Here is a 26,039-nt window from a genome sequence, read left to right on the forward strand (position 1 = left end):
AAAATGAAGAAAAATCATTAAATATACCAAGCTGGGAGATTTTAATTCCATAATTTGATGATGTGAGACCTGTGTTAAACTATTTCTATGCAAATTCAATTTCTTTCTGAGGATCAAGTTTAGGATCAAACGCTGTCTGTTGTGTCTTGGGTGGTCCAAGACTTCCTGCACATGTACGATGAAGAGTGGGAAGCAATCAGCCCTTATTTCCTGCCTCTCAATCACTGCCCTCTGGAAATACTCTGTTTGTCTTCATGCCAAGCAGCACAGCTGAATGAACAGCATGAGTACATGTGCAGCACTGGCACAAAAGTGTGGCTTCAGTTATACAACACGCTGTTTGTTTTGACAAATAAGTTTCAACTTGGGATTCACAACCTCATTATATTTAGTTTTGAATTTGAATGCAGATTGGATGTGTGTCGTACAGCTTTTTGAGAAAATGTTGTGTTCATGCCAGTCCAGGGGATTGTTAGTTTTGGTGTTGAGCTGGTCCAGACCAGAGATTTGAGGGGGAGGGCAGGGAAAGTGTTGAGGAAATGGGTGTTGAGAACTCCTCCTATATCTAACTCCACATTCCTCTTTTGTAGACTTCTCCCCAAGATTTGGAGCTAAAACGTCTGCGAGGACAGAAAGAGCACAGAGGGAGGACTGCAGCAACAGGGGTGGAAAAAAATCAGAGACGATCACTGAAGGGTGCAGACTGAAGCTGAAGGGTAAGGACTTCATCCAAACATAAACAGAAGTGACATGCATGGATTTTCTATTCCTTTCTGACACATACAGTTCAGTATGGTGTATGCCGGTCACACCCAAATGTGGCCAAATGCTAACAAAATGATGATATTGCTTTTTTAACATTTTTGAAGACACAACTTTGCTCCTCCACTGTGACGTTCTTACCGTTTCTGTCACTAGTACTTCCCCTCTGTCTGTGCCAAGTGCCTCACGCTGTCCTGTTAACCAGATGTAGCAGTATGTAATCAAACACATGCCTCTCTGAATTGTCCACAATCTAATGGCAACAGATTTCCCTCTATGGGCAGAGCTGGTGGGAAAGACAAACATGTGCAAGGCGTAGAAAGTCTGAGTGGACTGTACAGTCGAGGGTTGGCAATTTGACAGGACAGGTAGTGTAATGTAAAAACTATTCCCCAGTCTGAAATATGGGGAATATTTTATCTTTTTCACCATAGCTGCTGAGAGGTAGTCAAATTATCTTGCGACATCCTTAAGGGTCTATGAATTATGTATCCCCCTGACACCTAAGGTATCTAAAGGTCTGCATCTCCTCTGATGTTACCCTGAAAGGGGCGCTGTGTTACTTCTGTGTTGTGCTGGAAACCAGTCCTCAAATTATGTTAGTGGACTCCATTTCTAAACTAACGTTAAAATCCAGTTCACGTCTTTGTTAAAGAAATCCACAGTCCAACAGCATTAAACAAATTAAACAAACCGTCCATAGGCTTGTATAGGCAACCGAGACAGACAGGGAAGGTCTCGTTTTTCACGTATTTTCATATATGGCCAATAAAAAAGTGATTAATACATGTAAATTGCAACAAATTGTTACAAAGAGCCCCTTTAAATCTAGATACTATTTAAGTGTGTATTGTTCATTACTACACTCCTCTCCACTGTTTTTTATATATTACCATGGCAACGCCCTGCCCAGAGCCTGCTGGTTCTGCTTTTTTCTTTTTTCTTTTTACATTGTTACATTGTCAGCAGGCACCAAGTTGGGTAAAAACACAGGATGTTGCTGGGGATTGTAGTGCAACGTATTGTGGACAACATACCATAGATACCAGCCAGTTGTCTACGTATGGGCTATTAATAGAAAATATTTATATATTGTTATTTATATATTTTTTTAAAAATTGAGAAAACTTTTAGATTTAAAAGTATGAAATGCATTTAATTTGTGCATTACGCTCTTAGCTTCATATAATGTAGTAGAAAAACGGCAGACAACAATGCATTCGTGTTTAAGGAGAAGTTACATCTTTTATTATTATTATTTTTATTTATTATTTATTATTAGTGTTTTTTCTTGTTTTAACAGCTGTATCTAGGGGAACTGAAAATATCAAAAAGAACAATTCTTTCTTAATAATGTGACTTCCCATTTCTGCTTGTGCCCTCACAAATATTTTGATGGAAATAGTCACTGATTGAAATAAAATCTGAGTCATTCATCACTTTTTGCCATTTGACTTAAACGCTGTTTCACAATAACTTCATAGGGTGTGGATCATTGAGGGGAAGTATTTGAAAAGGGAATAAGACTTTTAGGTCTTTTAATTGTACCTCAAATATGCGACAGACCGTATAAAGTTTATACCCAGATTTAGATTCAGTATGTCAGACTGTGGTTTTCAGACTACAAGTTTGTTTACAGCAGTTACAGGGAGCTGATGTTCTGTTGTATTCCTCAGAGACAGGTCAGGCTCTGAAGACAGAAAGAGATCCCTCTGTCTGTTTGTGGCTTGATAAATGGGCAGAGATTGCCGGTACAGATGTTGAGAAGCATGATGAAAGTGCTTAAAGTGTCCTCCAGAGGCAGACCAAGAGTGCGGTGTTTCGGGCCATCATAATAACTACACTGGGTTGTTTGTACACAGGATACAAGACTCTTCCCTCATCTCCAAGCAACCATGGCCTTCCTGCTTGCAACGATCATTGTGCTGCATCTGACCACCTTGGCCATGCTCCTCATCGCCACCCTGGAGAAGGTGAGACACACAGCAGATGTCACTGTTCAGCCCTGTATGATGTGAACCAAAGCACACTCAAAAATGCTGCACAACAACATGCTGACTGTGGTTTTGTGGTTTTTCTTTCTTTCTTTCTTTCTTTCTGGCTTTCAGTCCTGGTGGGTATGGACTGATTCAGAAATCAGAGACCTCTGGTACAACTGCTTCCACGATAATGAAACAAAGACCTGGCTGTGTGCTACTACCAATGAAAGCGGTAAAGTATTTATCCGCATGCTTTCTTGAAAACATGAGCGTCCTGGTTTGTTGATTAACTGGTCTTGTTGCTGCATGATTGGATATTTCATTACTGCCTGAAGCTTTTAGCTTGTGAGTCAATGTCAATACCTCATTCTCCGACCTGCTCTTTCAGACTGGCTGCAGTCCGTCCAGGCCCTCATGGTCCTCTCTGTGGTCTTCTCCTCCATCTCCTTCCTGGTTTTTCTGGGTCAGCTGATCACCATGTCCAGAGGAGGGCTCTTCTACTTCACAGGCCTCTGTCAGGCCTTTGCAGGTGTCTGAAGACTTTTTTCATAAGCCACATAACATGCATTTTATTATTTCATTAATAAATCATAAAATCTACAGATTTCTTTTATGACAGTATCAACTTAACTACTTTTCTAGATTTTAAGAGACAGCTTAGTTTATTTTTGCTATTTTATACTTTTTGTGAATGGTGTCCAATTATTGCACTTTTGCAATTTAGCAAAGTAATCCACATTTGGGGTTCTATATTTTTCTTACTGTCAACAAATCTCGTAAAATAATCAAAACCAACAATAAACCTATCTAAAGCCTATTAGAAACACACTGATAAACCACAATGCTGCACTGGATGACACGTTCAGCCATTACGATGGACACTGTACTCAAAAGAGCACCAAATGTGTATTAATCCGCAGCAAAAAATAGTCCCCAACAAATGCACTATTTACTCATGTTTAAGAAACATTTACTAAAACCGAAAGTGCTCAATATTCCACAGCACAGGCCCCTTGTCCTGCATGTTTTAGACGTTTCACTGTCCCAACACACCTGATTCAAATTAATTGGTCATTACTGGGCTAATGCAGCGTTCGACAACGAGCTGATCATTTGAAAAAGGTGTGTTTGACATTTTTCTGGCCCTCTTTTTAAAATCAAATCTTTGGTAAGACTCACTGGGATTGAGGCTGGGTACCACAGACAGTTTAGGGAAGTTGGAGACTTGTGAGACGGACTGACGCATTGTTGGTTTTGGTCTTTTTGTAGCATTTGCTGACACTAACAAAAATATTAGAGCAATGCCATTTTTATCCCTTCAGAATAGATTTAACCTTTAGGGTTCCATATTGTAGAAAGTAAGATTTCAATGTCGTTTTTTGATTATAAAGCAGATCTATGTGCTACATGAATTAAAATGCAAAACAGGATCCTCCCGTTTAGTGGAACAGTCAAAGCTACCAGTTTCAGCGCTGACGGTGATGGTTTATACTAAAAAGCATGCCAAGCAAAGAAAAACGCTTGATGAAAAGAAAAAAGGCAAAGATAGCTTCCTCAGGAAAAGAAAAGGAGACAATGTAAGTGTGGTGATGTAGAGAGGAGGGAGGAGATTGCTGACTGCAAAACAGACTGAAAGTTAGCTTAAACAATGACAAAGCTTACAGCAGCTTTAAAGCATGTAAACATTTACCAGTAGACACCAAGAATAAAAGTATGAACCTGGGAATGAGCACAATATGGGACCTTTAAGGTTTCATCAAGAAAGTCTCATTCATCCCTTAAGTGTCATTAAAAATGTACCTTAGCATGAAAATGTCTCACTGTAATGACATGAGAGAATCTGAACTACAACTTTGTCATGTGTTTCTCTCGCAGGTTTCACATGCTTTGCTGCGTGCCTCATCTTCACCTTCCACAGAAAGGAGATCTTGAACGACTCAAGAGATCTGAGCAGAGGGCGCTTCGGCTACTGTTTCATCCTGGCGTGGCTGTGTATCCCTCTCCTCCTGATCAGCGCGTTACTATATGTACACCTGCGCAAGAAGCAGTGAGAGAAGAAACCGGGAGGATGAAAAATCCTCCTCACTCCCTTCGCTTTCTGGTCTTTGGGTGGTACATGTCTGTTTTCTTTGTGACTCAAGATCCACCCCACAGTGCTGCATTGTACGCAGGATGTTGCGTCATCGTGGTGGCATCTCTTTACTGTTGTCGCTCAAGACCAGATTGAGAAAGAAGCCATTGAAACTCAGTCATGCTATAAGATACGAGACTCATATGAAAGGATTCTGACATAGAAGTATTAGGTGATGCTTTACTACTTATGCTTAATGAATGATTGTGATTAGGGCAATATGGTGCTCAAATGACAATGTTTTGCATTGCTTGTGTATATTTGTGTTTGCCTATTAAAACATTCATGTATTTACAATCTAAATCTGCGTAAGGCCTGTTCTGCTTGTTTTTAGTGCTTCATGTGTGTCACAATGCAGGTGCAATCATCCAACACAAAACTGTGATTGCAAAAGGGTGTGCCATCTTTGTCATTTAATCTCTCATTGTGGTTTGTGTCATTCCTTAAATGCTCATGCTATTTTCTCCAGAAAAGTAGCCTAGAGGAACAGGATAAACAATTGTTAAAAACTGGCTAGTGACACTAGTATATTTTCCAACGTTTCTAAGGATATGTAATAGAAGCCGCTTTAATTACACCGCCTTCAGTTAGGAAGTCAGACGCAGTATAACGTGATACAAAGCCACTTGTCAAGCCGGACCAGTCTATAAAGACGTGAGATCAGTGACAGCCTCTTTAAGTAAACATGGCAGTTTTATTCACTACACGACTCACACACATTCAGGAAGTGTGTAAACTGAAACCAGAATATTTAAGAGTTTGATTTAATTATCAGCCTATAAGGTAAGAGACAAAAACAATAGCATCGTGCCGGTGTGTCTGAGCAGTGTACCCGTCTGTCAGCAGCAGAATGTCTGGAATCTAACAAGGAGTGGAAGGGTTAAGAGGAGTGCGATGGCATGCAGGGGAGGCGACACATGTAGCACAGAGCCACAGCTCAAGAAAGTTCATCAGTAATACCGAAGCCGGAGAGGTGAGACATGCTGTCCAGGAGGTGGGTTTCACAATTTGTTGATTTGTGTGTCTTCAAACTGATGTTTTATGTTACTTATCTTAATATTCTGCTTTCTTTCTTGTGTCAACACGAGCTAGGAGACAAGGCTGCTGCAGAGGGATTGAACTTGTGAACCCTGAACACGTTTTGAGGCAAACTCATCATCAAGACTGCAAATGTGTTCTCGCCAACATGGAAATGTTGTGACTTTTTGCCAGAAGGATGAGTGAAATGACATTAATGAGATTAAAGGGTGACATGAGCTGACCCAGGATAGCCTTGTAGTCACTTTGATACAGTAGGTAGGTAGCACTTATTCCCAGAGACACACCAGGCTGGTGTCGACTGACAGTCATGTCGAACTACCAAGAGCAGAGCCTGGATGAAAATGCAGTGGTCCGCCCACTGACTGAGTCCTCCCCAGGGTTCCTCCACTGTGAGAAGGAGCGTCAGGCAGTGGAGAGACTCATCATTGAAGGGCCAGAGGCCTTTTACAACTTCATCGACGCCAAAGAGAGCTCCGGCTGCTTCCTCTCTCCTGCAGAGGTCAGCCAAATAAACAGCTGGGCCGAGGACTTTCGCTTCTCCCAACTTGAGGTGCAAAGACAGGAGAATGGTGGGATCGGCGGCTCAGAGACGGAGGACTTCTGCTCCACGTACTTCCCTTCCTGCTCAGACACACCAGCCCCGGCGCTAGAGCTGGGCTGGCCTGAGAAAAGCTTCTGGGTGCCGAAGGGGAGCGTCACAGTCCACACCAGTCCTCCTACTGAGAACAGGCCTCCTGTCAGAGAGGTCATCAGGTGGCACCTGCAAAAGGCCACGAAAGTATGTAAATATAATGTGGATCCCATCTGTATGAATGGGTTTAAAAAAAAAAAATACACCACTACATTTCAGAGAGACCGGTTGCACTTTTGCTCCACTATATTTATTTTATGGCTTGAGCCGATTGCTTCTTTTTAAATTAAAGGTAGGTTGGGTGATTCTGGAGAAAGATAGCTGACTGTTTAGCCTCCAAAGATGTAAAATACAGACGCTTTGGGTCAAGATTCGGCCTGAATTCTGACCTTAAGCGTCGGTATGCGACAACCTGGGAATGAGACTCAAAGATCAACTATCTTTCTCCAGAGTTGCCCTCCCTACCTTTAAGAATTTGATTTAAATTTTACAATAAACTCAAAAATATAATGGACTTATTCAGTTTAAAGGTGCTATTTGTAAAAAACGTTATTCCCAACTTGTCGATAACTGACGCTTTGGGATGGCCTCATCACCTTACCTCAAGGTGAATGATCGGATAATTTCCTTTCTATCAGCACAGAAAAATAAGAAGCAAAAGAAGGGTTTCGTTTTGTGAGAGCTTTCACTTTCTGAGTAATTCCCTCAATTATAGGCTTACAGACATTTTGTGTGCTATGCAGGTAATTGCCATTGTGACGGACAAACTGACAGACAGTGCAATAATCAGCGATTTACACAGTGCTTCCTCCAGGGGTGTCGCTGTTTACATCATCCTGAACCAAAGGTCCGTTCAGGAGAATTTCACGCTCAGCAGGCTCAGGCATCCGGTGAGTCACCTCCTAAATCAGCACACACCCATAAGCCATCCTAGCGTTCATATTTGACATATCAGTGATTACACCGGAGATTTTATGTGGGCAAAAATCAAGCAGCACCACTCCATCATGTCAAAACATTATGCAACAAGCCAAAAACACATTTGAAAGTAAGTGCACATCCTAGCTATTAAAAGCTTGACAGACTGCATATCTACTCTAGAGAGGTATCTCGTTAACTGCAAGTGTTTCTTTTGGCTTTGGTATGCTTATGTTAGGAATGCAAAGCGTATCTGTAGCAACACATAGCTGAACTGGTTGCACAGCATTCAGTGTTGTCTGTGTTATCTTTGAAGTGGTCGAAAACCTGCCATCAAAAGACGAAACTGATTGACATTTATGCATGACTGAATTACTTTCCAGCATGATCAGAAGATCTAAGATACTGTCTTAATCATATGTCTATGTCAAGCTTTAACAATCTGATGCACAATTTTTAGCCATGCTCGTGGTGATGGCAAGGTCTGTCCTGCTGCCCAGAGGATGAACCCTCATGATTTTGGTCTTCAGACTTTTTTATTTAGCGTCAGCAGCAGGCCAGCAGGTTCTCACTTATCCGGTGAAGTATCTCAACTACAGCTACATGGTGGATTGACAGAAGATTTTGCAATCCACCATCTGACTGATATTTTTGTTTTTTAATGAAAATGCTATTTGATTGATTGCCAGTAGCTTTGTAAATACATTCATGTTCCCCTGAGGATGAATCATAGTTTGGTGATCCCATAACTTTGTATTGGCATCGTCATCAGGTCAAATTTTTAATCAAAAAACTACTGAAATGACATCATCATATTCAGCTGTACACTAAGATGCCCATTGAAAACTGGGATTGGCTCCAGTAACCCCTGCAACTCCCTGAAAGGGGGGGATAGAGCGGCAACATCCCCGCAACCCTCACGGGTGCAGCAGTTTGAAGTTTGAAGACAATCTGGCTTCATATTTTCAAGTCCATTTATCAGCTATAGTTTTTACCAATACCGATGATACGCATGATATCAATTTCCCAACATTGGGCCGATTACCAACATAGAATTCATGAAGTTGCCACAAAATATAAACTATATGATTCATGTGCATTTTAAATTGGTTTTGTGACTCTCAGCAGGACTATTTTTTTGTACCCACACCACGTTTCATTGACTAAACAAAACACTACGTGTATGAAACATGCTGGAGGCGTATGTAGGTGGTTAGGGCGGATGGCTGGCATACTAAGTGCAGGACTGTCATACCAGAGTCATCTAGTCCAATTAGGTTTAGTTAACAACAGCACTTTGTTTGAGGTTAGAGACAAATCATTGTTAATTTCAATAAAAATCGCTTTCTGGACGAAAATGCAGTGTGAAATGTGAAATTTAGGATTTGTGTACATGGAGAAAGATTTTCAGTTGTTGTTACACAGTGGCTCAACATGTGCAGCACATTCTGTCATAGACAAACACCAAATTTCGATGTAATTCAATCTTAAATGTAATCTTGTGATCCGGCAGCTCATACGGGTCCGTGTTCTCGGAGGGAAAACCTTCTGTTCGAGGACGGGAAGAATGGTGGTCGGGGAAATGAAAGACAAGTTCCTTCTGGTGGACTCAGAGACTGTGATTCATGGCAGCTACAGGTGAGTCGTAAGGTCAGCTCTTTCCTTTTATATGTATCCACACACTTGAGAGTGATGTAACGAGCTGTCTTTGTACTCTGCAGCCTCTCATGGTCGGACGCCCACCTGCACCGGCAGCTCATCACCGTTCTGACCGGCCTGGTTGTTGAATCATTTGACACGGAGTTCAGGATCCTTTACGCTGCTTCGCTCCCCGTCCCTGCCACATGTACGGTTGCCAGTTCTCCTGTGGCTGTGACCCATCAGCTGAAAGAACGACCAAATCTCAGGTTTCCAAAACAAAAACTCCCTTTGCAGCCTGAGAAGATTAGCAGCCCTCCACCCCCACCTGCTAATATGGTCCTGGACTGGGAGGCCATGGGGGTTTTCCATCGTAACCAGCACGTCCCTGACAGTTCTCCTGACCAACAGGAGGACATTGTGGCCGAGGAAACGCTGCCGCAGAGCAGCATGCAGTTTGATAAAAACACGCCCGTTATGGATGGGTTAACTGACGATGGAAACCAATATGCGGATAAGAAAAGGTACATGGATCATCTTGACTTAACCAGCTTAGACACCATTAGTGAGTCTGGGAAGTTGTTTTTGGACCAAGCAAACAGTATACAGATTTAAAATCCACTTTTCCATTCAAACAAATGTGTGCTTGTGTTGATGCTGCTACAGCATGTAGTTGGTTAGTATGTTTCATTGAAAAGAAGAGCAAGTAACGGCATTGAAGGCTTTTCTCGATGGGAAACATGTTGTCGCTCTTCTCTTGATGTTGTCGCTCTTCTCTTGACTGGCTTCAGCAAGAAGTTTGATCAACCAACAGGCTCCTCCGGTAGCACTTTGCAACATCATCTAATGTTTTTTTTTTGATCTGATTGGCTGAAGTTAGCCCATGATAAACAGATGGTTCGTCCAAACACCTTTACACAAGTATTTTTTGAAAGCGCCTCCCTTTTCCAAACAGTTCCTAAGGCGACTTCTAAGATGGTTCTGTCTAACAAACTATCTGACACATCAGGTTAGATTACAAAATCAGATTAGAAAAAATAACTATGATCAGCCCCCCGATTAGATTGTAGTTACATTATCATGAATTTCTTCAGCACATTTTTACCTCCCCAATGGAGATTATGATACATGTGTGCGTTTGTCAGCAGCGATAACACAAAAACTACAGAGAGGATTTCCACAACACTTGGATGGAGGATGGCTCTCAGCCAAGAGTAGACCCTGTTAACTTTTGGCGCGGATCCTGATAAAAGGCCGGATCACAGACATTTTCCTCACTTTCTTTAACAATGAGAGATAGGGCGAGTTTCCACATTTTTGTTAATTTCTCAGTGAAGGAGGTCTATCGGGAACTGTTGGGCCTTGGTGGAGGTATGCCCACTCCACAGGTCCGTTCCAGTTTACACTTAAAATGAAAGATGAACATTTAATGTAAGTGCTCCTCTTTGATTACAAGAGCAAAGACCTTCATGTGAGCTCCCATTTACATTACATTTCAAAGTAATCTGACTGGCTGTACAGGATGTTTTTGTTATTTTTGTACAATGATTTAGCTTTAATTGACACTGACACCAGAATGTTCCTTATGATTCATCCTTATGGAAATCATTCCTAGGGATCTTCATTATTACGTTTTTAGCAACACGTGGCTCTTGCCAACAGACACAACAACTCCAGAAAGTATGACAAGGCAACTTTCAAAAGATAAAGGAAGCACATTTTTTAGAAATTCATTCATCTTGGTGTAATCCTGCTGACAACAAACCGACAGAAAAACAAACAAACGGACACGGATGAAACTATAACCTCCTTGTCGGAGGTAATTATTATTAAAATGTCTTGTACAAAAGAAAATGTTTCTTTCTTTCCTGCAGGGTGGACGACATAATAGAGAAACTCATCTCCAGACAACACTCCAAAGAGAAGACCAAGTTAAATGACAAAACAACAACAGCACTTGGGGATAAAGCACCAGAGCAAACGGATAAAGAGCTCAAAGTTGCCCCTTCGCAAAGACAAGAGCATTCGAACAGGGAGCCCATTGTAGAAGAGGAGTACACAAATGAAACCAGCTCCAAAGCGGAGAACAAACCTACTTCGAGAGTAAGTAACCGGCCTTTGCTGTCAGAACACTTGAGCTATAACCTTGATACAAAAGCTGAGATGCATTTCTCACCTCACAGAAACCTTTAATACTGAGGGTGCCACAGTCTGAGAGCTTCAGCTCTCTGAATGACATTATGATGAGGCTGAAGTCAAGGCAGAACCGTTCTGGGCAGCTCAACAGTGAATCGAACGCCACTGCATCAGAGCTGAGTCGGTCTATGAAGAACCTGAGCGTAGACACCACAGATACAAATGATGTCCCCCCGCCAAGGTTTAAGGCCAGTGTAAGTTTGTGGATTCATCATATTTCTGTATGCTTGTGAAAAAGGAGTGATGGAGGAAGAGATACTTCTTACAGAAAGGAGTTGACTTTTTAGTTCACTGAAGTAGGAGAACCACTGGAATATGTTTCTCATGTAAAAGTAGTGTAACATGAAAATAAAATAAGCTTTTCTGAAAAGTCAGAAAAATCCAACAGAAATATTTTTTAATCATAATTCTTATCATCTAGAAACTAAACTTTATTCTGGCACTGACAAATAGGTAAACATTGTCCTACAGACAGACATTAACATGAATTATTGATATACTAACCCAGGAGGAGTGATGGAAATAAGCAGCCGGAGTTATAAAATTTAATTCAACCACAATGATTTTAACGTTCTTTGTTTCTATCACTGTCTGTTTCCTTGGCAGGGCTTTGACCCAGATGATATGACAGCTGGTTTAGCCCTGATGAAGAGGAGGAACGAGGAATTCAAACCTCTATTGTACAGGACTCCAAAACACGTCTTGCCCAGAGAGAGGCCTCGCAGCTCCAATTACGCCCTCGGTATAGACTGGAGGAAGTCGCTGGTAGACACGGAGGAAGAAAAAGAAACAGGAGCGTGGAAATAAAAAAAAAATGCATGAGCATTATGTTCTGTCATAACATCTTGGTGACAGATATGACCTCTGCAGTGTTGATTACCCAAACTAAGCTCTAAACAGACTGTGACTTTGAGAATAAAACCATTGAAATGATGAATGTATATACAGTAACGGTTCTGTCTGTTGATTTGATATTAGAGTTAGATGATAAGATGTCTCACTGTTTGTTATATACAGTGTTTGATGCACTGCTTTACTCCAGAATGTAAATAGTTATAGTTATTCTGTTAACACTTTGTCAATAGATATTCATTTTCTTTGATTCTGGCTCAGGAGAGAGTAAAAGGAAATGGTGCCAATAAACTCGCAAAAACCAGGATGTTATGTCCTCAGAATGTTTTTTTTTCTTTCCAGGATTTTTGGGGGACATCTAGTGGCAAGCAGTATTTTCAGACACATATATCAACACTTTTGAAGATTCACAGCATTTAAAGGCACACTTTGTGGGCCAAGAAAAATACATGAATACACATAAATTAATAAATACAACCGCAGAAATTTAATTCCTGTTAAAGTTGAGAACTTTTTTTAAAGATGCAGGAATTAAATTTTAACAATTTAATTAAAAATCAACTAAAATGATCTCCAGCGTGTGAAGAAATAACAGTTTTGACATTGTGGTCAAGACGTGTATTGTATTGCAGAGGTACATATCCACTAAAGTTTGCATGTTTACCAGCTAGGCCTGCTAATACCACTTTGTAACTCAATTTCAACTTTAAACCATAATTTAGATAATATTTAAGACAGACAGCCCTCTTTAACAGAGCTTTTAGAGCCTCTTTAAAATTATCTGCAAGGTTTGAACGACCAATTAAAGAATTAATCAGGCTTGGAAACAAACAAGGTAGATTATGAAAGATCTCCATCTTCTCAAACCAGGTCAATTTTCAATTAGATACAAGAGTATCTTTTTTTTGAGAGTATCTTTTTGGTTAAAATCATCATCGTTGTTTAAAGAAAATACATTTTGTACATTTATACATACATCATACATACGAGGTCATCAATAAAGCTAAATCATTTTTACCTTCTATGTGCATTAGTATTTTTTGTTTCTTTTATTTTAACATACAAACAAATCATTTGAAACTTAAAAACACAACTAAATAAAATGATGTGATATGATCCGGTGCAGCAGGGGGCGGTATGCACCGTTCACAGTGCTCTGTACCACCGTCAAAAGTAGCGAAGAAGAAGAAATCCCGGAAGCACATGGAGACCAGTGTGGGAATGTGTACAACTCAACTGGATCTTCACAGTTTTCTTTTCTTTTAATTTCCATATATAACCAGTGGCGTTCAAGCGTGTTTTTTTATTGTCATTGTAAAGTCTCGCTTTGTTTGTTTACGTGTAACAAACAAGTATAACTCGTCTCCATCATGGTTCGAGCAAAAAGGTGAGTTCGGCTAAAGTTAGCTAATATCTGGCTGCGCGTTATCATGAGTTAATGTGACTGTTGTGCTAACTCCAAACGTAGCATCCCTGTGCTTTAACACTGAAGCACTTAGCTATCCTCCCTTCACTGTTTTCTCTGTGGTCATTAACAGTTAGGGCGTCGTGTTATGGTAACTTTTAGCTATTTTAGCTAGACCTGACCCAGGACCCTTGAAGATCCCGGCAAGACCAAGCGTTACAAGATTGTCCAATGATATGAACATCCTGTAAATACTGCAGCTCAGACCTGTCTCCTCTCTTTTGCCTCTCAGGGGTAAGCCCTTACAAAGGCTAAGAAAGACAGAAAAATATGATGAAGATGACCCTGAAGGCTACAAGCACATGCCTGTCCCTGATAAGGTAAGAGGGCTCAGCTAGGCTGCTGTGTTGTTGTCTGCATCAACTAGTGTGGTTTATAACACTGACTGAAAGGCCCATTACAGCCCTGTATGTGTCTGTGTTGTAGATGGTTGTATTAGATAAAGGTGCTTAAATTATGTGAATCATATGTACAATGTAATCTGATTATATGCACAAGGGGGAAACCATAGAAATCAACAAGTAATAGAGGTTCAACATACTGAGAGCAGAAGAATAAAGTTTGTATTATACTGTATGCAGCCATGAGATACTATTTAAATCCAATTTAATATCAATTTGTTTATTATTTGCCTCAAGTGGGGAATTTGTGCCACAGCAAGCTTAAAAACTAGAAACATACAGCTGTTAACATGAACTCAAGCTCAAGGTTTGCTTACACCTATGCACAGTTAAATGTTATCTAGTCATATATTGTGTTATTGATGAAACGGTTTTTCTCCCAGCTACCACCACATCAGCTTTGCCGTGGGATGGGGTCTTTACTTTCAAAGGTGCCGTCAGACAGATTTAAACACGTCTCCTCTCTCCCCTTTTAGAAATCAGCAAGTTACACAAAGGACAAAATCGATGAGTTTCACGATGAGAAGATTGCAGTAAGTTCACCTCAGTGTTAGTGGCCTTTTGTAAGTGTATGGTGCTGTTTCATAGATATATTAACTTTTTTTCGGGCTGTGTTCTCTTTGACACAGAAACTTCTCGCCAGTGGTGTTCAGATCGAGAGCGACGTGGAGGAACTGGATGATGAGGTGATGGCTTATTGTCTTATTTTGGATCAGGGAAAGGAATGTAGTTCATGAACAAATTAAGCTCATCTAAATTTTACAGGAGGAGGTGATGGCTCTGGACGATTCTGAGTCGGACGAGGAGGAGGAAGAAGAGGAAGATATGGAGAGTGATCTAGAGGGGAAAAACGATGAAGGTGAACATAAAATCAACAGTTTATGTTTAGCATTTGGTTTATTGTCATCCTTGCCTATTTAACTGTAAGTTTGTTGTCCTCCTCAGATCTTCCTAATGAAATGGCGTGGGGAGCCAAGAAGAAGATGTACTATGACACTGACTATGTGGCCACCAGTAAGCATCTTTTCTCTCCTGCAATAATAAATATCAAGGAAATTCATGATCGTTTTGTTGTACGTTTGGCTGATGCAACATTATAATTTTGTTATAACAGAAGGGAGGTCTCGAGAAGAGTTGGAAACTGAGGAACAAGAGGAAGAAGAAGAGGCTAAAAATATCCAAAACCGTTTAGCTGCAAATCTGAGCGAGGAGGATTATGATTTAAACCTTTTCCAGGTATTTTTATTGTAAACCTCTCATCAACACCTGCAGTTGAATCCACATGATGCTAAAACATGTTTTTGTTAACTTTGGTTGTTTTTATGTTCTAATGAAGGAGTTTGCTGTGGAGGAGAAAGATGAAAACAAGACCGTTGAAAAGGAGGAGAGGATTGTGAAAGACCTGAAGCAGATGTCCCAGAAGGAGAAGATGAAACTTCTGAAGAAGGAGTCGCCAGAACTGCTTGAACTTATCCAAGACTTCAAGGCAAAGGTAAAACAACCTCAGATTTAATGAGCCAAAAGGTATTTGCTTATTTTCCACAGACAAACATGTAACTGATGTGTTACTGTATGATGTCTGCAGCTCGCTGAACTGAAGGATGAGCTGCAGCCCCTTGTACAGATGGTCAAAGATGGAAAGATCCCACCAGGAAAGGTGAGTGCGTTTAGTTTCTTTTCCAGCTGTGAATTTGTCACCAGACTTTGAATTTAAAGCAGCTATAGTCTATATGTATTTATTTATATATATGTATTTATAATAACAATAACATAGTGTATTAAATTATGAATGTGAAAACAATGTGACTGTGAAACAGAAATATCTGAATCTGAAGCTCCATGCGACTTTACAGAGCTTTAAATTGAATTTCAGTTCCTTGTTTACTCTCCCCTCCGAAACTTTCACTCTCACTGCTCTCTTTGTTTTTGGCTGCAGCAGGCAGTTGGTTTCTGTTCAAAATATCTCTAAACGCATACTTATGCTACCTGTTCAGCACTAAACTGCAGACAGGCAGAGTTAGGCGCCAGCTGGTGAACATAATGAGATAAGACTTTATTGATCCCTCACTGGGGAAATTCATGTGTTATGGCAGTTTACACATTGAGTCAAGGATAAGAAAATTGGAACAAGATAAAAGCAAAGGAAAGATCGGATACACAATAGAGTAATAGAAATATAATAAAATACAAATAATAATAAAGACTGTGTACACTATTCACTTTTCACATACAAATGAGGTGGACAATTTGCACAGGGTAATTGCACGTGACATTGTAATACACACATAGTGTAGTAATATACTAAATAAAAGTATATAAGAATAAATAATAAAATGTGTAATGGAACATTTAGCAGCTTAAGAGCCAGATATTTCCCTCATTAGTTGGTTGTTAGAGACTAAAAACAGAGAAAAAAGAGAATATTGCACCAACATTATCAGCGGGACACAAACACAACTCTAAATTAATGACGATGTTACTATGAAATGATTGGATGTGTAAATAAGCATCTGTTTGCTAGCAAGTCTGTCATTTTAACGTAGAAGGTGATGGATTTTCAACATTGGCTTTGCTGCCCCCTGGTGACCAAATATTATTTTTGCATATTTAAAGACTTTAAAGGAGCCTTCGTCTTTTTATTGTTATGAAAACGGTTCCCACAAGCTGCTAAACCTGGGGTATACAAGCCATTACTCTTAAAATCTTAATGAGCATTATTGCTTTGTTAAAATAACTGTAATCACAACAACATTTATATTGATCATTAAAATATTTGGGGTAATCTAATGGCTATTCTTATATTTATTAATGATCAGGGTTTTCCTCTCTCTAGCTGTAGAGTACATAAGGGAGAAACGTGGTGCTGTGTCAGCTTGTGGTGTGGATATGTGATGTCATGTACATAGAAATCAAGTATGTGAATCTGAATGACTTTCATTTGGTTTTCCAAAGGGTGCCGACTACCTCAAGACAAAACAGCAGCTTTATCTCAAGTAAGTTGTCCTTAAATTGTAATTAGATATAGCAAACATCCTGTCACAGTCCTCCATTGAATGGCTGATGATCCTTTCCTGTTGCAGTTACTGCACAAACATCAGTTTCTACATGGTGCTTAAAGCAAAACGGATCCCAGCTCATAACCATCCTGTGATTGAAAGACTGCTCACCTACAGAAATGTAAGTCCACACTATACACATTAACACCTGCTGCCAGTGGGACAGTGAATGTACTTTGTATGCTCTAAACTCTTATTTCGGACAACTTTCTGAAGTCTGCCACTGTTAATATCACTACAGTTTGACAATGGCAGCAATAACTGTAAACATTAGTTATAACCCTATGTGTTACTGACTCTTCAATACCTGCCTGCAGCTCATCAATGAACTTGGCGCAGTAGACGCTCGACTTGCACCACAATATCGCAAGCTACTAGCTGGTGAGGAGGAAGAAAAGGCTGGCAGCAGAACAGCAGCAGGCAAGAAGACCAGAGTCTCCAGCAAGAAGGAAAAGGTGAGATTTATGTATGATTTTTTTTCAGACCTGTGGGACATCCTCAGTTTGAAGCTGATGCTGATGTTTAATATGTAACTTGAATGGTAACAAGTGAACATTTGTTTGCAGGATTCTGGAGCAGCTGTGCCTGAGGTTGAGGAGGACTTGGACTCTGACCTGGATGAGGAAGCAGCTCTGCGTTTCTACAAACAGATGGAGGAGCGGTTGAAGCTGAAGAGAAAGGGCAACGAACCACAGGCTGAAGAGTAAGAATAACTTGAGTCTTGAAGTGGCGGCTGGGACATAATCGACTGGGGCATCTCATCTGAATTGTCAATTTGTTGCAGGTTGGGAGAGAATGATGATGTGAATGATGATGAGGAGGAAGCGCCTGACGGAGATGCTAAGAGAGGAATCACGTACCAGGTACTGAGTTACGACCACTTACATGCTGAAATATTAGTGTTTACGGTCAGAGTTAACTGAAATGGTCCAATATTGAACAGTATGAAGATGAAGATATGCCTAGATAGACATATTGTTTTTGGGTTTAAGTGTAAGGTATACTGCAGAGTTTAATGTCAACTTTAATGCTCAAATAACAACCTTGAGTTTAGAGTAATTGATTAGTTGTCAAATATCAAATCGGCAACTATTTTGATAATCGATTTATCAAATTGAAGAAAATATCAACAGTGAAAATAATTGTTTGTTGTAGCCTCACCTTATTTGATAATCTTATACTGGTTTCCATTGTATCAACAGGATTAAATTTAACATTTAGTCTTAGCATTAAGTTTTCTTTGTTTGGAAAGAAAAATATATATATGTATACTTGTCACCTTTTTATACTCTGTGAATCACAAATTGTATCCGTCTATGTAGTACAACAATATGGACTACACTGGAAGTTCAGTTGTTTTAAAGTGTTTGCCTCACTGTAGCTCACGTGTCTGAGTACTTACTAATCACTGTGGTCTCTCAACCCTTTGGCATTGAGACTTAAGCAAAATATGTTATATATATGGTTCCCCTCTCATTGATGTTCATTAATGTGCTCTCTCCCCATCAAATAAAAAAAGAAACATGTTATTCTTTGTCATATTTGAGCACTTGTTCTAATTATACACCTCTACTAATTCCACAGATGGCCAAGAACAAGGGGCTGACACCAAAGAGGAAGAAAATTGACCGCAATCCCAGAGTCAAGAACAAAGAGAAGTTCAGACGGGCCAAAATCCGCAGAAAGGGCCAGGTTTGTATTCCACACGCTGATGAGAATATTACAAGTATTTTTTTCTCGAGAATTGTCTGTAGGCACATCAGATGGAAATCAAGAGTTTAAGTCGACACTAAGACTGTTTTTCATATTCACCAGGTCCGTGAGGTTCGTCGGGAGGAGACGAGATACAGCGGAGAGATGTCTGGTATTCGTGCTGGTGTCAAGAAGGGCACCAAACTTAAGTAACCAGGAGAGAATCCGAAATAAGTTGCCGAGTGGGACCGTAGGATTGAAGAAACACCAATGGACTGTACTTGTTGTTTATTATGGGTGACTCTTGTAGTAAAGCACATCACTGAATTATTGAACTGTCAGTCATTGTTGTAGAAAAGACATCAAAATGTTTTTCTGTGCGAATAAACATTTTACAAACTTTCACTAACTTGTATATCGTCCCTGTACAGAGACAGCATTTAAAAGCTTAGAGGCTCGTTTTTAAAGCATGCTGAAAAGACAGGGGAAGGCAAGATGTGTTTATAGCTACTTCTAATGTAATCGAACCATACAACATATACAGCAACTTGTCAGCAGAACAGGCAAGTATGAATTAAGTCGAGCTCAGGATCTGGAAAGCACAGACAACAACTTAAAGCTGCGTCACTGACCCAAACATGCAGTGTGGGCGATTACGGTCAACCCCCTTGTCGAGTTATGAACTTGTTGTGCGCTGATGTCAGGTTGCTCACTATCCTATCCTCGATCTCCACCTCGTTCTTCTCATCCTCCTCTGTGAGGATCAGCTCAGCCTGAGTCTCAGGAGTCACCACCACCACGTAACCCCGTCTAGAGTCCAGCACGTTGGCCACGACCGCCTGGTGCCTGTAGGTCTCCAGAGCCCGCCGGGCCTTGTCCAGCAGGATGGTTGCATCTGTCTCTAGCTTAAAGGATATGACAAAGGCATGAGGTGCCCATTCCTTCACCAGGGGGGACAATATCTTGGGGACCATGTTCATACTGAGCTGTAAGGGAGGGGGAAAAAAAGGTTTATTTTCATTAATAACAAGTAGATCTGGGCAACACATTTGGATTGTAGATGTTTTTATATCATGATATACAAGTGTTGTCATTTCCTGGTTTTAAAGGCTGCGTTACAATAAAGTGATGTCATTTTTTGGTCTTACCAGACTCTTCTACTTGTTGTAATACTTGCCCTTACCCACTAAGACATTTATCAAAAATCTCATTGTGTTAATATTTTGAAAACACTGAACAACATTTTCAGACTATCAATATTTTGGTATTTGATCAGAAATTGCAATGGATTGCAGCGTTACATCAGCATTTGTCGGAAGGTTGCACTCACTTGAAGAGGTCCATTGGAAGACTGGATTTTGTGTTCAGGCATCTCAGATGCTGGGATGTAGAAATCAGACACAGCTGCAGCCAAGTAAAACATGGCCTTGGATCCTAAGCACAGAATAAAACCAAGTTATGAACAGCATCCTAAATAAGAGCCACGGCTGTAACCTGACATGTTAAGTTTTACCTATTGTGCTGAGTGCCTGTGCTGCTGCTTTGAGTAGATGCAGATACTCTGACAGGGTGTTGAACTCAATAGGCAGAAGGAGTTTGCTTTCTTTCACTTCCTGGTATCGCTTCAGCACTTTAGCGATGTTCGGAAGCACCTGCTGGTTAACCACCACTTCAGAGTTACTGGATGCTCCATCGTCACTTCTGAACTTCAGGGCGTCCAGCATGTTCATGGTGGAGAACATGCGTGTGTAGGGGTAGAGGGAGCGATGCCTGTGCAGGAAGATGACGGCGTAGCCAGACTCTATGAAATACTCTGCTGAGGAGGCTCCTCGTCTGCCGCTGCTGAAGTTGTCGAGGAATCGAACAGTGCGGGACTCGAGGGGAACTTTGGTGCCTCCTGATGTGATGAGAACCACCCTGCGACCTGCTGCAGCATGATGCACGGCAAAGGCAGCCATCTTCTCTTTCACCTCCTCAACATGGGAGGGAACAGCAAATTCTTCAGCTAACTTCCCATCAATGGAAGATATTCTAGGTTCAGCCATTGCCTGATAAAAGAGAGTGAGAGGAGAGGGGAGTCAGTGTAGCAGAATAGCGGTGGACGAGGACAGAGCATCAGACCTGGGGTTAAAAAGGGGATCTTAGTTTGGCCGGCCTGTTTAACCAGTTGTATAATCTCTTTTGTGGGTCTGGAGGAAGCTAACACAAGTTTAAGAAGTTAACCTGATGATGTAATGTGGGACATACAGTAGAAATCTGACACTGCTGCCTGCAGCCAAGTCAAACTTTTCACTGAATCCTAAATGCAAAACAAACATTTGAGGGTATAATGTAATTTTAGACAATAACTTGTATTGTTAAACTGTAAAATGTCCTGCCTACATCGAGTTAAAAAAAAAGTGTCAATACAAAATAAGCACAATGCCAAAAATTCTGGACAATAGTAAGGATCTCAGGCAGGCAAACTCAGTATCCTCCTTTTAATCTCTTCTTAAAAATCATTTTAATAGTATGGCTTTTCCTTAACTGTTCGTATTTATTGTTGTTTTTAAATGTTTTATCTTGTTTATGTCATAATTTTTGGGTTTTATTGCTTTGATTTGATGTTTTTACTGCTATATAAATAAATAAATATATATATTATATAGCTATGTAGAGCTGGTTTACATTATACTGTGAGGTCTAAAAATGTTCACCTAATTAATATTGGTGGTGATATAATATTAAAAACCAGAGCCTGACAGATACCTTGTTTGGCTAATTGCAGATATATTGGTATCAGTGTACGTGTTGTCCAATTTGTTTTTCTGCGATTATGATGTAGTTTTAGACAGTAACGTTTATTGTTAAACTGTAGAGTATCCTGCCTCTGTTACAACTTTTTTATCAAAAGTGTTTGATAACCACATTTTAGTGTTTTATTGCAAAATATGTGTCTTTCCCAGCCAATGTATAAATATCAGAATTTTTACTTTAAACATGGCAGATCAGATTTGAAATCACTGTATGTCTGTAGACTTGACAGGATCTTATTAATCCCTACAGTAATGTCATATCAATACCATGAATTCCGGTTGTTATTGTTGTCATGTTTTAATGTTTTGAAATCCTGTTGTTGTTGATGTTGAGGTCGCTGATGTTTTGTATAGTGATTCAGTGTTGTCCTGTAATTTTCATAACTGAGACGTTGTCTAAATTAGCTTTCAGCTAACTCCGATGCAGCCAAGAAGCTGTGCACTGTCACTGTCAAACAAACAAATACATAAATACAGGCTACCTAAACCTAAGTAAAGTTCACAGGTGAAGCCTGACTTTCACATTTTGCCTAATAAAAGTCTGTTTGCTGCTTGACTTAAGGAAATTAATTCTCTTTAGATAATTTTGCCGAGGACAAAATAAGGTGAACATGTGTTCAGTAATATGACAGGGCAGGTGAGTCGTCTCCTGCACTCTTTTACAAAAAAAAATAAAAAATCACGACACATTATCTGCTATTTGACAGTAACTTACCACCGTGACAATACCATCAATTATACAAAATCAAATCTCGTTTTTATCTTAATATTAAAAGACAAAGCTGCAAAATGCCCTACTTTATATGTGGAGGTTGTTCAGTCCGGAGCAGCTTCACAACAACTTCTGCACTTCCTGAAAGCACTGAGCTTCACTCGTTGGTCTTTATTCAGGTGCAGGGAAACCCGTCGGCGCCCCCTGTGGACGTGAGCGGTACTACACCACCATCATCCGTCAGTCGTGCCCTCAGTCCGTTTCTCACTTTCATATGAGGTTTCAGGCTTTATGAACATGAGCGAGCACACACTCCACGAGGGCGAAGGGGAAATTTGTATAACAGGGGATCTTTGAGATCGGACTGTCCCACTGACTCAGCAAGAGTCATGACAAAAGACACTTTTATTAGTGTGCTGCTCGTAGGATCTTCTCTGTTGTCTCCTCTTTAAGCTGGAATGGCATAAATTAAAAGCTCCATTTTGACATCATCATCATTTCTGGTGAGTTTCATACAGTTTTATACTTTCTCAGGCAAGACAGTTCAGTTTATCAGGATCTCCCATCCACCGAGATTCATATCAAAATTTGCAGGCACAGTAATGAAATTCAGTATGGCACTGAATGACTATTCAAAATTAGTTAGGAATATTGGGATATGTTAGTGTTTCACTTGATTGTTTATTCAGAGGCTTTAGTAGCCTATCTGAATTTTTATTTTGTGTTTTGTGAATATTTTTTTATTTGACTTTTATTGCACATGCATATATGCACCCGTATCCCAATATCCCTAACTAATTTTTAGTAGTGTATAAATAACTATGCTAATTAAGAATATGGTTTATTATTATAGCCTAGACCACGTCAGTTGTATATAAAGATGCAAAATGGTTCTAGGATCTTAAGTTCCTTCAACTGAGTGACTTCCTGCATGCATGAAAGCGTCACTCTGCCCACCAGTGCTGAGACTATTATGAAAAATTAACAATCATTGATCCCGTGTATGCACAATTTTAAGATTATATATAAACATTATATACAACTTTGATGAAAAATAAACGAACAATTTACCTCGCAAAAAAATAAAACAGCATAAACATTTTTTCACCAAATTTTACTCTTTTTTGTTGGCAACAAATCTGGCGGGCCAAATTGAACCTTCAACTTCTGCCCTCGGGCCACACTTTGGGCACTCTTCATGAAAAATAGTTCTCAAATTTGGTCTTAAACAATGGATAAGCATTTACATGGGAACAGGTTTATAAACATTTACCACAAATTATTGCTTTTGGCTCATTTCAGATATTGTTGCTATGTAATAGCTGATATTTCTGTTTCTTTTGGATATGCTCTGGTAACTTGATATGACCCACAAACAGCAACATTCCCCTCTGTAGGGATTGCAAGGAAAGACTTTTAAAAAAAAAAAAATATTAATGGAAAAGATTAATGTTAACATTATCTACAAGTTTATCTTAAATGTAGCTTACCTATACCTGTAGGTTCATGGTACAATACAACAAGTGTGCAAATAATTAAAGGTGCACTGTGTAGATTTGGGACAGAAATCTAAATCAGAGGAGAAATATCTTCATTGCCTGATTTTAGACCTAAACAAGTTAAATCAACAAAACTCTCACTGTTTTAATGACTGAATAAACAAACTGACCTTAAAGGACACCACAATTTCATACTGTTCATACTATTTGGCGGACCCTGCCACCTTTCTAGCTTCAAACAGTGCTCTCTAGCTTCTAAAGACAGCTTGTTTATTCAGTTATGGAGTTTGTATTATTACCTCATTCATATTGTAAATATTAAAATTCTGATTTTGAATTTCTTCTCCAAAACTACACAGTGCCCCTTTAAACTAGCAATGATACAAACATGAAATGAGCGTGAAGCATGAAATGAAAAATAAAATAAAACAATCTAGACAGTTATATATATGATTAATACAAGTGCATCCAGAAAGAATGTACCTGTACAGAGGATTATTGGAAATAGGGTTAGGGTTCCTCACATGGTCTCAAATAATCATCGTTAGAAATGTCTGCATAGAAACTTTAATTCTTAACATTTCAGGATTTATTAACAGCAGTTCCTTTAATGAACCCACAAGAGGCGCTGTTGCCCTGCTGATCACAACACTTCAGCACGGCTGCTTTCTTTGATACAAGTTTGATTGTGTTGATTAACCTAGTTCACTCAAAAGTTGTTGATGTATGCAGTGTGTTAACATTTATAAAAACCAAATGACTCTTTTACTGAGACACCACCTGTTAGATGAATTAATTAGGCCTGTGAGTTGGTTCAGGTTTAAATAAATCCAAAGGCTACCTGGAGTCCTGCTGTCAGTTCAAGAGTCAAATTGGAAATAGAAAATATGGATAAAATCTAAAAATGATTTAATATCAATGTGATGCAAAACAGCAACTATCATATTGTAGAATGATAAATAAATGTAATAAATGTAGCCAATAGATTATAGGCCTGTAGAAGAATACAAAAATATTTAATTTATTAACTTGTAAAAATGTAAAACAGCAAAGAGCTAGCTGGGATTTTATATACTACTATATAAAATAATATACTTTGTTTTTGCTTTCCACTCAAGACGCTATCATCACTGACATCATGTTATGTAGCCTACTTACAAATGGAGACTTGCGCCCTTTGAGTGGACTGAAACGACCTACAGTTGTTAGCTGAGCCATAATCTAATCTCAAGGCCTCAGAATGACATGTTTCAGACCTTTGTTATAAGAACTCATAAAATGGTTCAGGCATGTTAACCCTTCCTTTTAGATACATATTTATTACTATGTCATATGTCATCCATGAGCCATTTAACAGGATATAACTCAAGTATACCTCATAATAGCTAGCTAGCTATATGTGAGGAGGTTAGAAAAGTTACGATAAGGTCAATGTGAACTCAACAGACTACTTAGTGGAGGACACTGAGGCCATGTCCTTGGAAAAAAAGCATTCTGGGAATTCAGTAAACTGCACTTAAATAACCTTAGGCACAGTTTACACTGTAAAATGGTGAGATAGACATGGTGGGATTTAAAGGGGAAATACACACCTTTGTTTTAATACTTACTCTATTTACATTAGGTCGTCACTTGCATTCAGACCGACCGTGGTGTAGACAGTGAGCTCTGGGATATATTGTATACTGCTGCTGATGACTAGAACTGAATTAATAAATGATCATATTTAGAAACTCTTATTTTTTAAGGTCTTTTTTCAACAGTGGTCTGCAACTAAAATTATGCAGCAAACTGATATGTGTAATCTATGTATTTGTTTGTTGTGGTGTCAAAAAGACTAACACTTGTTAGTACCTAAAGGTGACTTGTACACAATATAAAATTAAAATAGGGGCCCACGGAAATTTTTAGCGGGGCTGTAACTCCTGGGTTACGGGCCTGTCAGCCATGTGCTGTCCATGTCCACTCTTTTCTACCAATTATTTTATTTCTCTTAAACAAATACTCCCAAATGATGAATATTTTAATCATGGACCAGAATCTTTTATAGCTCCCTCGTTCTATATTTTCTAGTTGGTGCCACATTAAGATATGGCACCCTTAATTTGTTTGGCTCATTAACTAATGCCAGACCTGTTATCATACATTAATAAAAACAACTTTCATCTTGCCAGGTTGTAAAAAAATTAATAAAACCCCTTTTAGCTGTGTGATTAATCAGGAAGACCCTGATGGATGACTTCCACTCCTGGAAACACGAGCAGCACATCC

General features: G+C 39.5%; 4 protein-coding genes across 5 annotated transcripts; 3 read left to right on the forward strand and 1 right to left on the reverse strand.

Annotated features, from left to right (window-relative positions):
* emp3a (epithelial membrane protein 3a (MAM blood group)) lies at nt 1–5,158 on the forward strand. 2 transcript variants are annotated; one of them, XM_084349164.1, is made up of 5 exons: nt 1–716; nt 2,625–2,735; nt 2,871–2,973; nt 3,130–3,270; nt 4,617–5,158. In XM_084349164.1, the coding sequence occupies exons 2-5, from the start codon at nt 2,658–2,660 to the stop codon at nt 4,790–4,792; spliced, it is 498 nt and encodes a 165-aa protein (XP_084205290.1). In that variant the 5' UTR covers nt 1–716; nt 2,625–2,657; the 3' UTR covers nt 4,793–5,158. The 2 variants fall into 2 exon arrangements, with proteins under 2 accessions (XP_084205290.1, XP_084205291.1); XM_084349165.1 differs by having other exon boundaries at nt 1–696.
* A 981-nt stretch (nt 5,159–6,139) lies between these two features.
* Nucleotides 6,140–12,438, forward strand: fam83e (family with sequence similarity 83 member E). Its single transcript, XM_084348503.1, has 7 exons — nt 6,140–6,691; nt 7,288–7,434; nt 8,976–9,100; nt 9,184–9,624; nt 10,975–11,203; nt 11,284–11,490; nt 11,903–12,438. The coding sequence occupies exons 1-7, from the start codon at nt 6,221–6,223 to the stop codon at nt 12,101–12,103; spliced, it is 1,821 nt and encodes a 606-aa protein (XP_084204629.1). The 5' UTR covers nt 6,140–6,220; the 3' UTR covers nt 12,104–12,438.
* A 906-nt stretch (nt 12,439–13,344) lies between these two features.
* On the forward strand, nt 13,345–19,167 carry utp3 (UTP3 small subunit processome component). Its single transcript, XM_084349496.1, has 16 exons — nt 13,345–13,535; nt 13,846–13,933; nt 14,491–14,547; nt 14,644–14,700; nt 14,780–14,873; nt 14,960–15,028; nt 15,129–15,250; nt 15,351–15,506; nt 15,600–15,671; nt 16,967–17,007; nt 17,095–17,191; nt 17,388–17,525; nt 17,637–17,773; nt 17,855–17,933; nt 18,655–18,762; nt 18,886–19,167. Exons 1-16 carry the CDS (start codon nt 13,519–13,521, stop codon nt 18,973–18,975), a joined length of 1,422 nt encoding a protein of 473 aa, XP_084205622.1. The 5' UTR covers nt 13,345–13,518; the 3' UTR covers nt 18,976–19,167.
* Nucleotides 19,036–22,446, reverse strand: ppcs (phosphopantothenoylcysteine synthetase). Its single transcript, XM_084349497.1, has 4 exons — nt 22,356–22,446; nt 20,276–20,810; nt 20,093–20,196; nt 19,036–19,748 (listed from the first exon to the last, which is right to left on the reverse strand). Exons 2-4 carry the CDS (start codon nt 20,805–20,807, stop codon nt 19,422–19,424), a joined length of 963 nt encoding a protein of 320 aa, XP_084205623.1. The 5' UTR covers nt 20,808–20,810; nt 22,356–22,446; the 3' UTR covers nt 19,036–19,421.
* Nucleotides 22,447–26,039: the final 3,593 nt, after the last annotated feature.

Source organism: Pagrus pagrus (assembly GCF_965226575.1).
Source record: "Pagrus pagrus genome assembly, chromosome: 3".
In the NCBI taxonomy this organism is placed as follows: Eukaryota; Metazoa; Chordata; class Actinopteri; order Spariformes; family Sparidae; genus Pagrus; species Pagrus pagrus.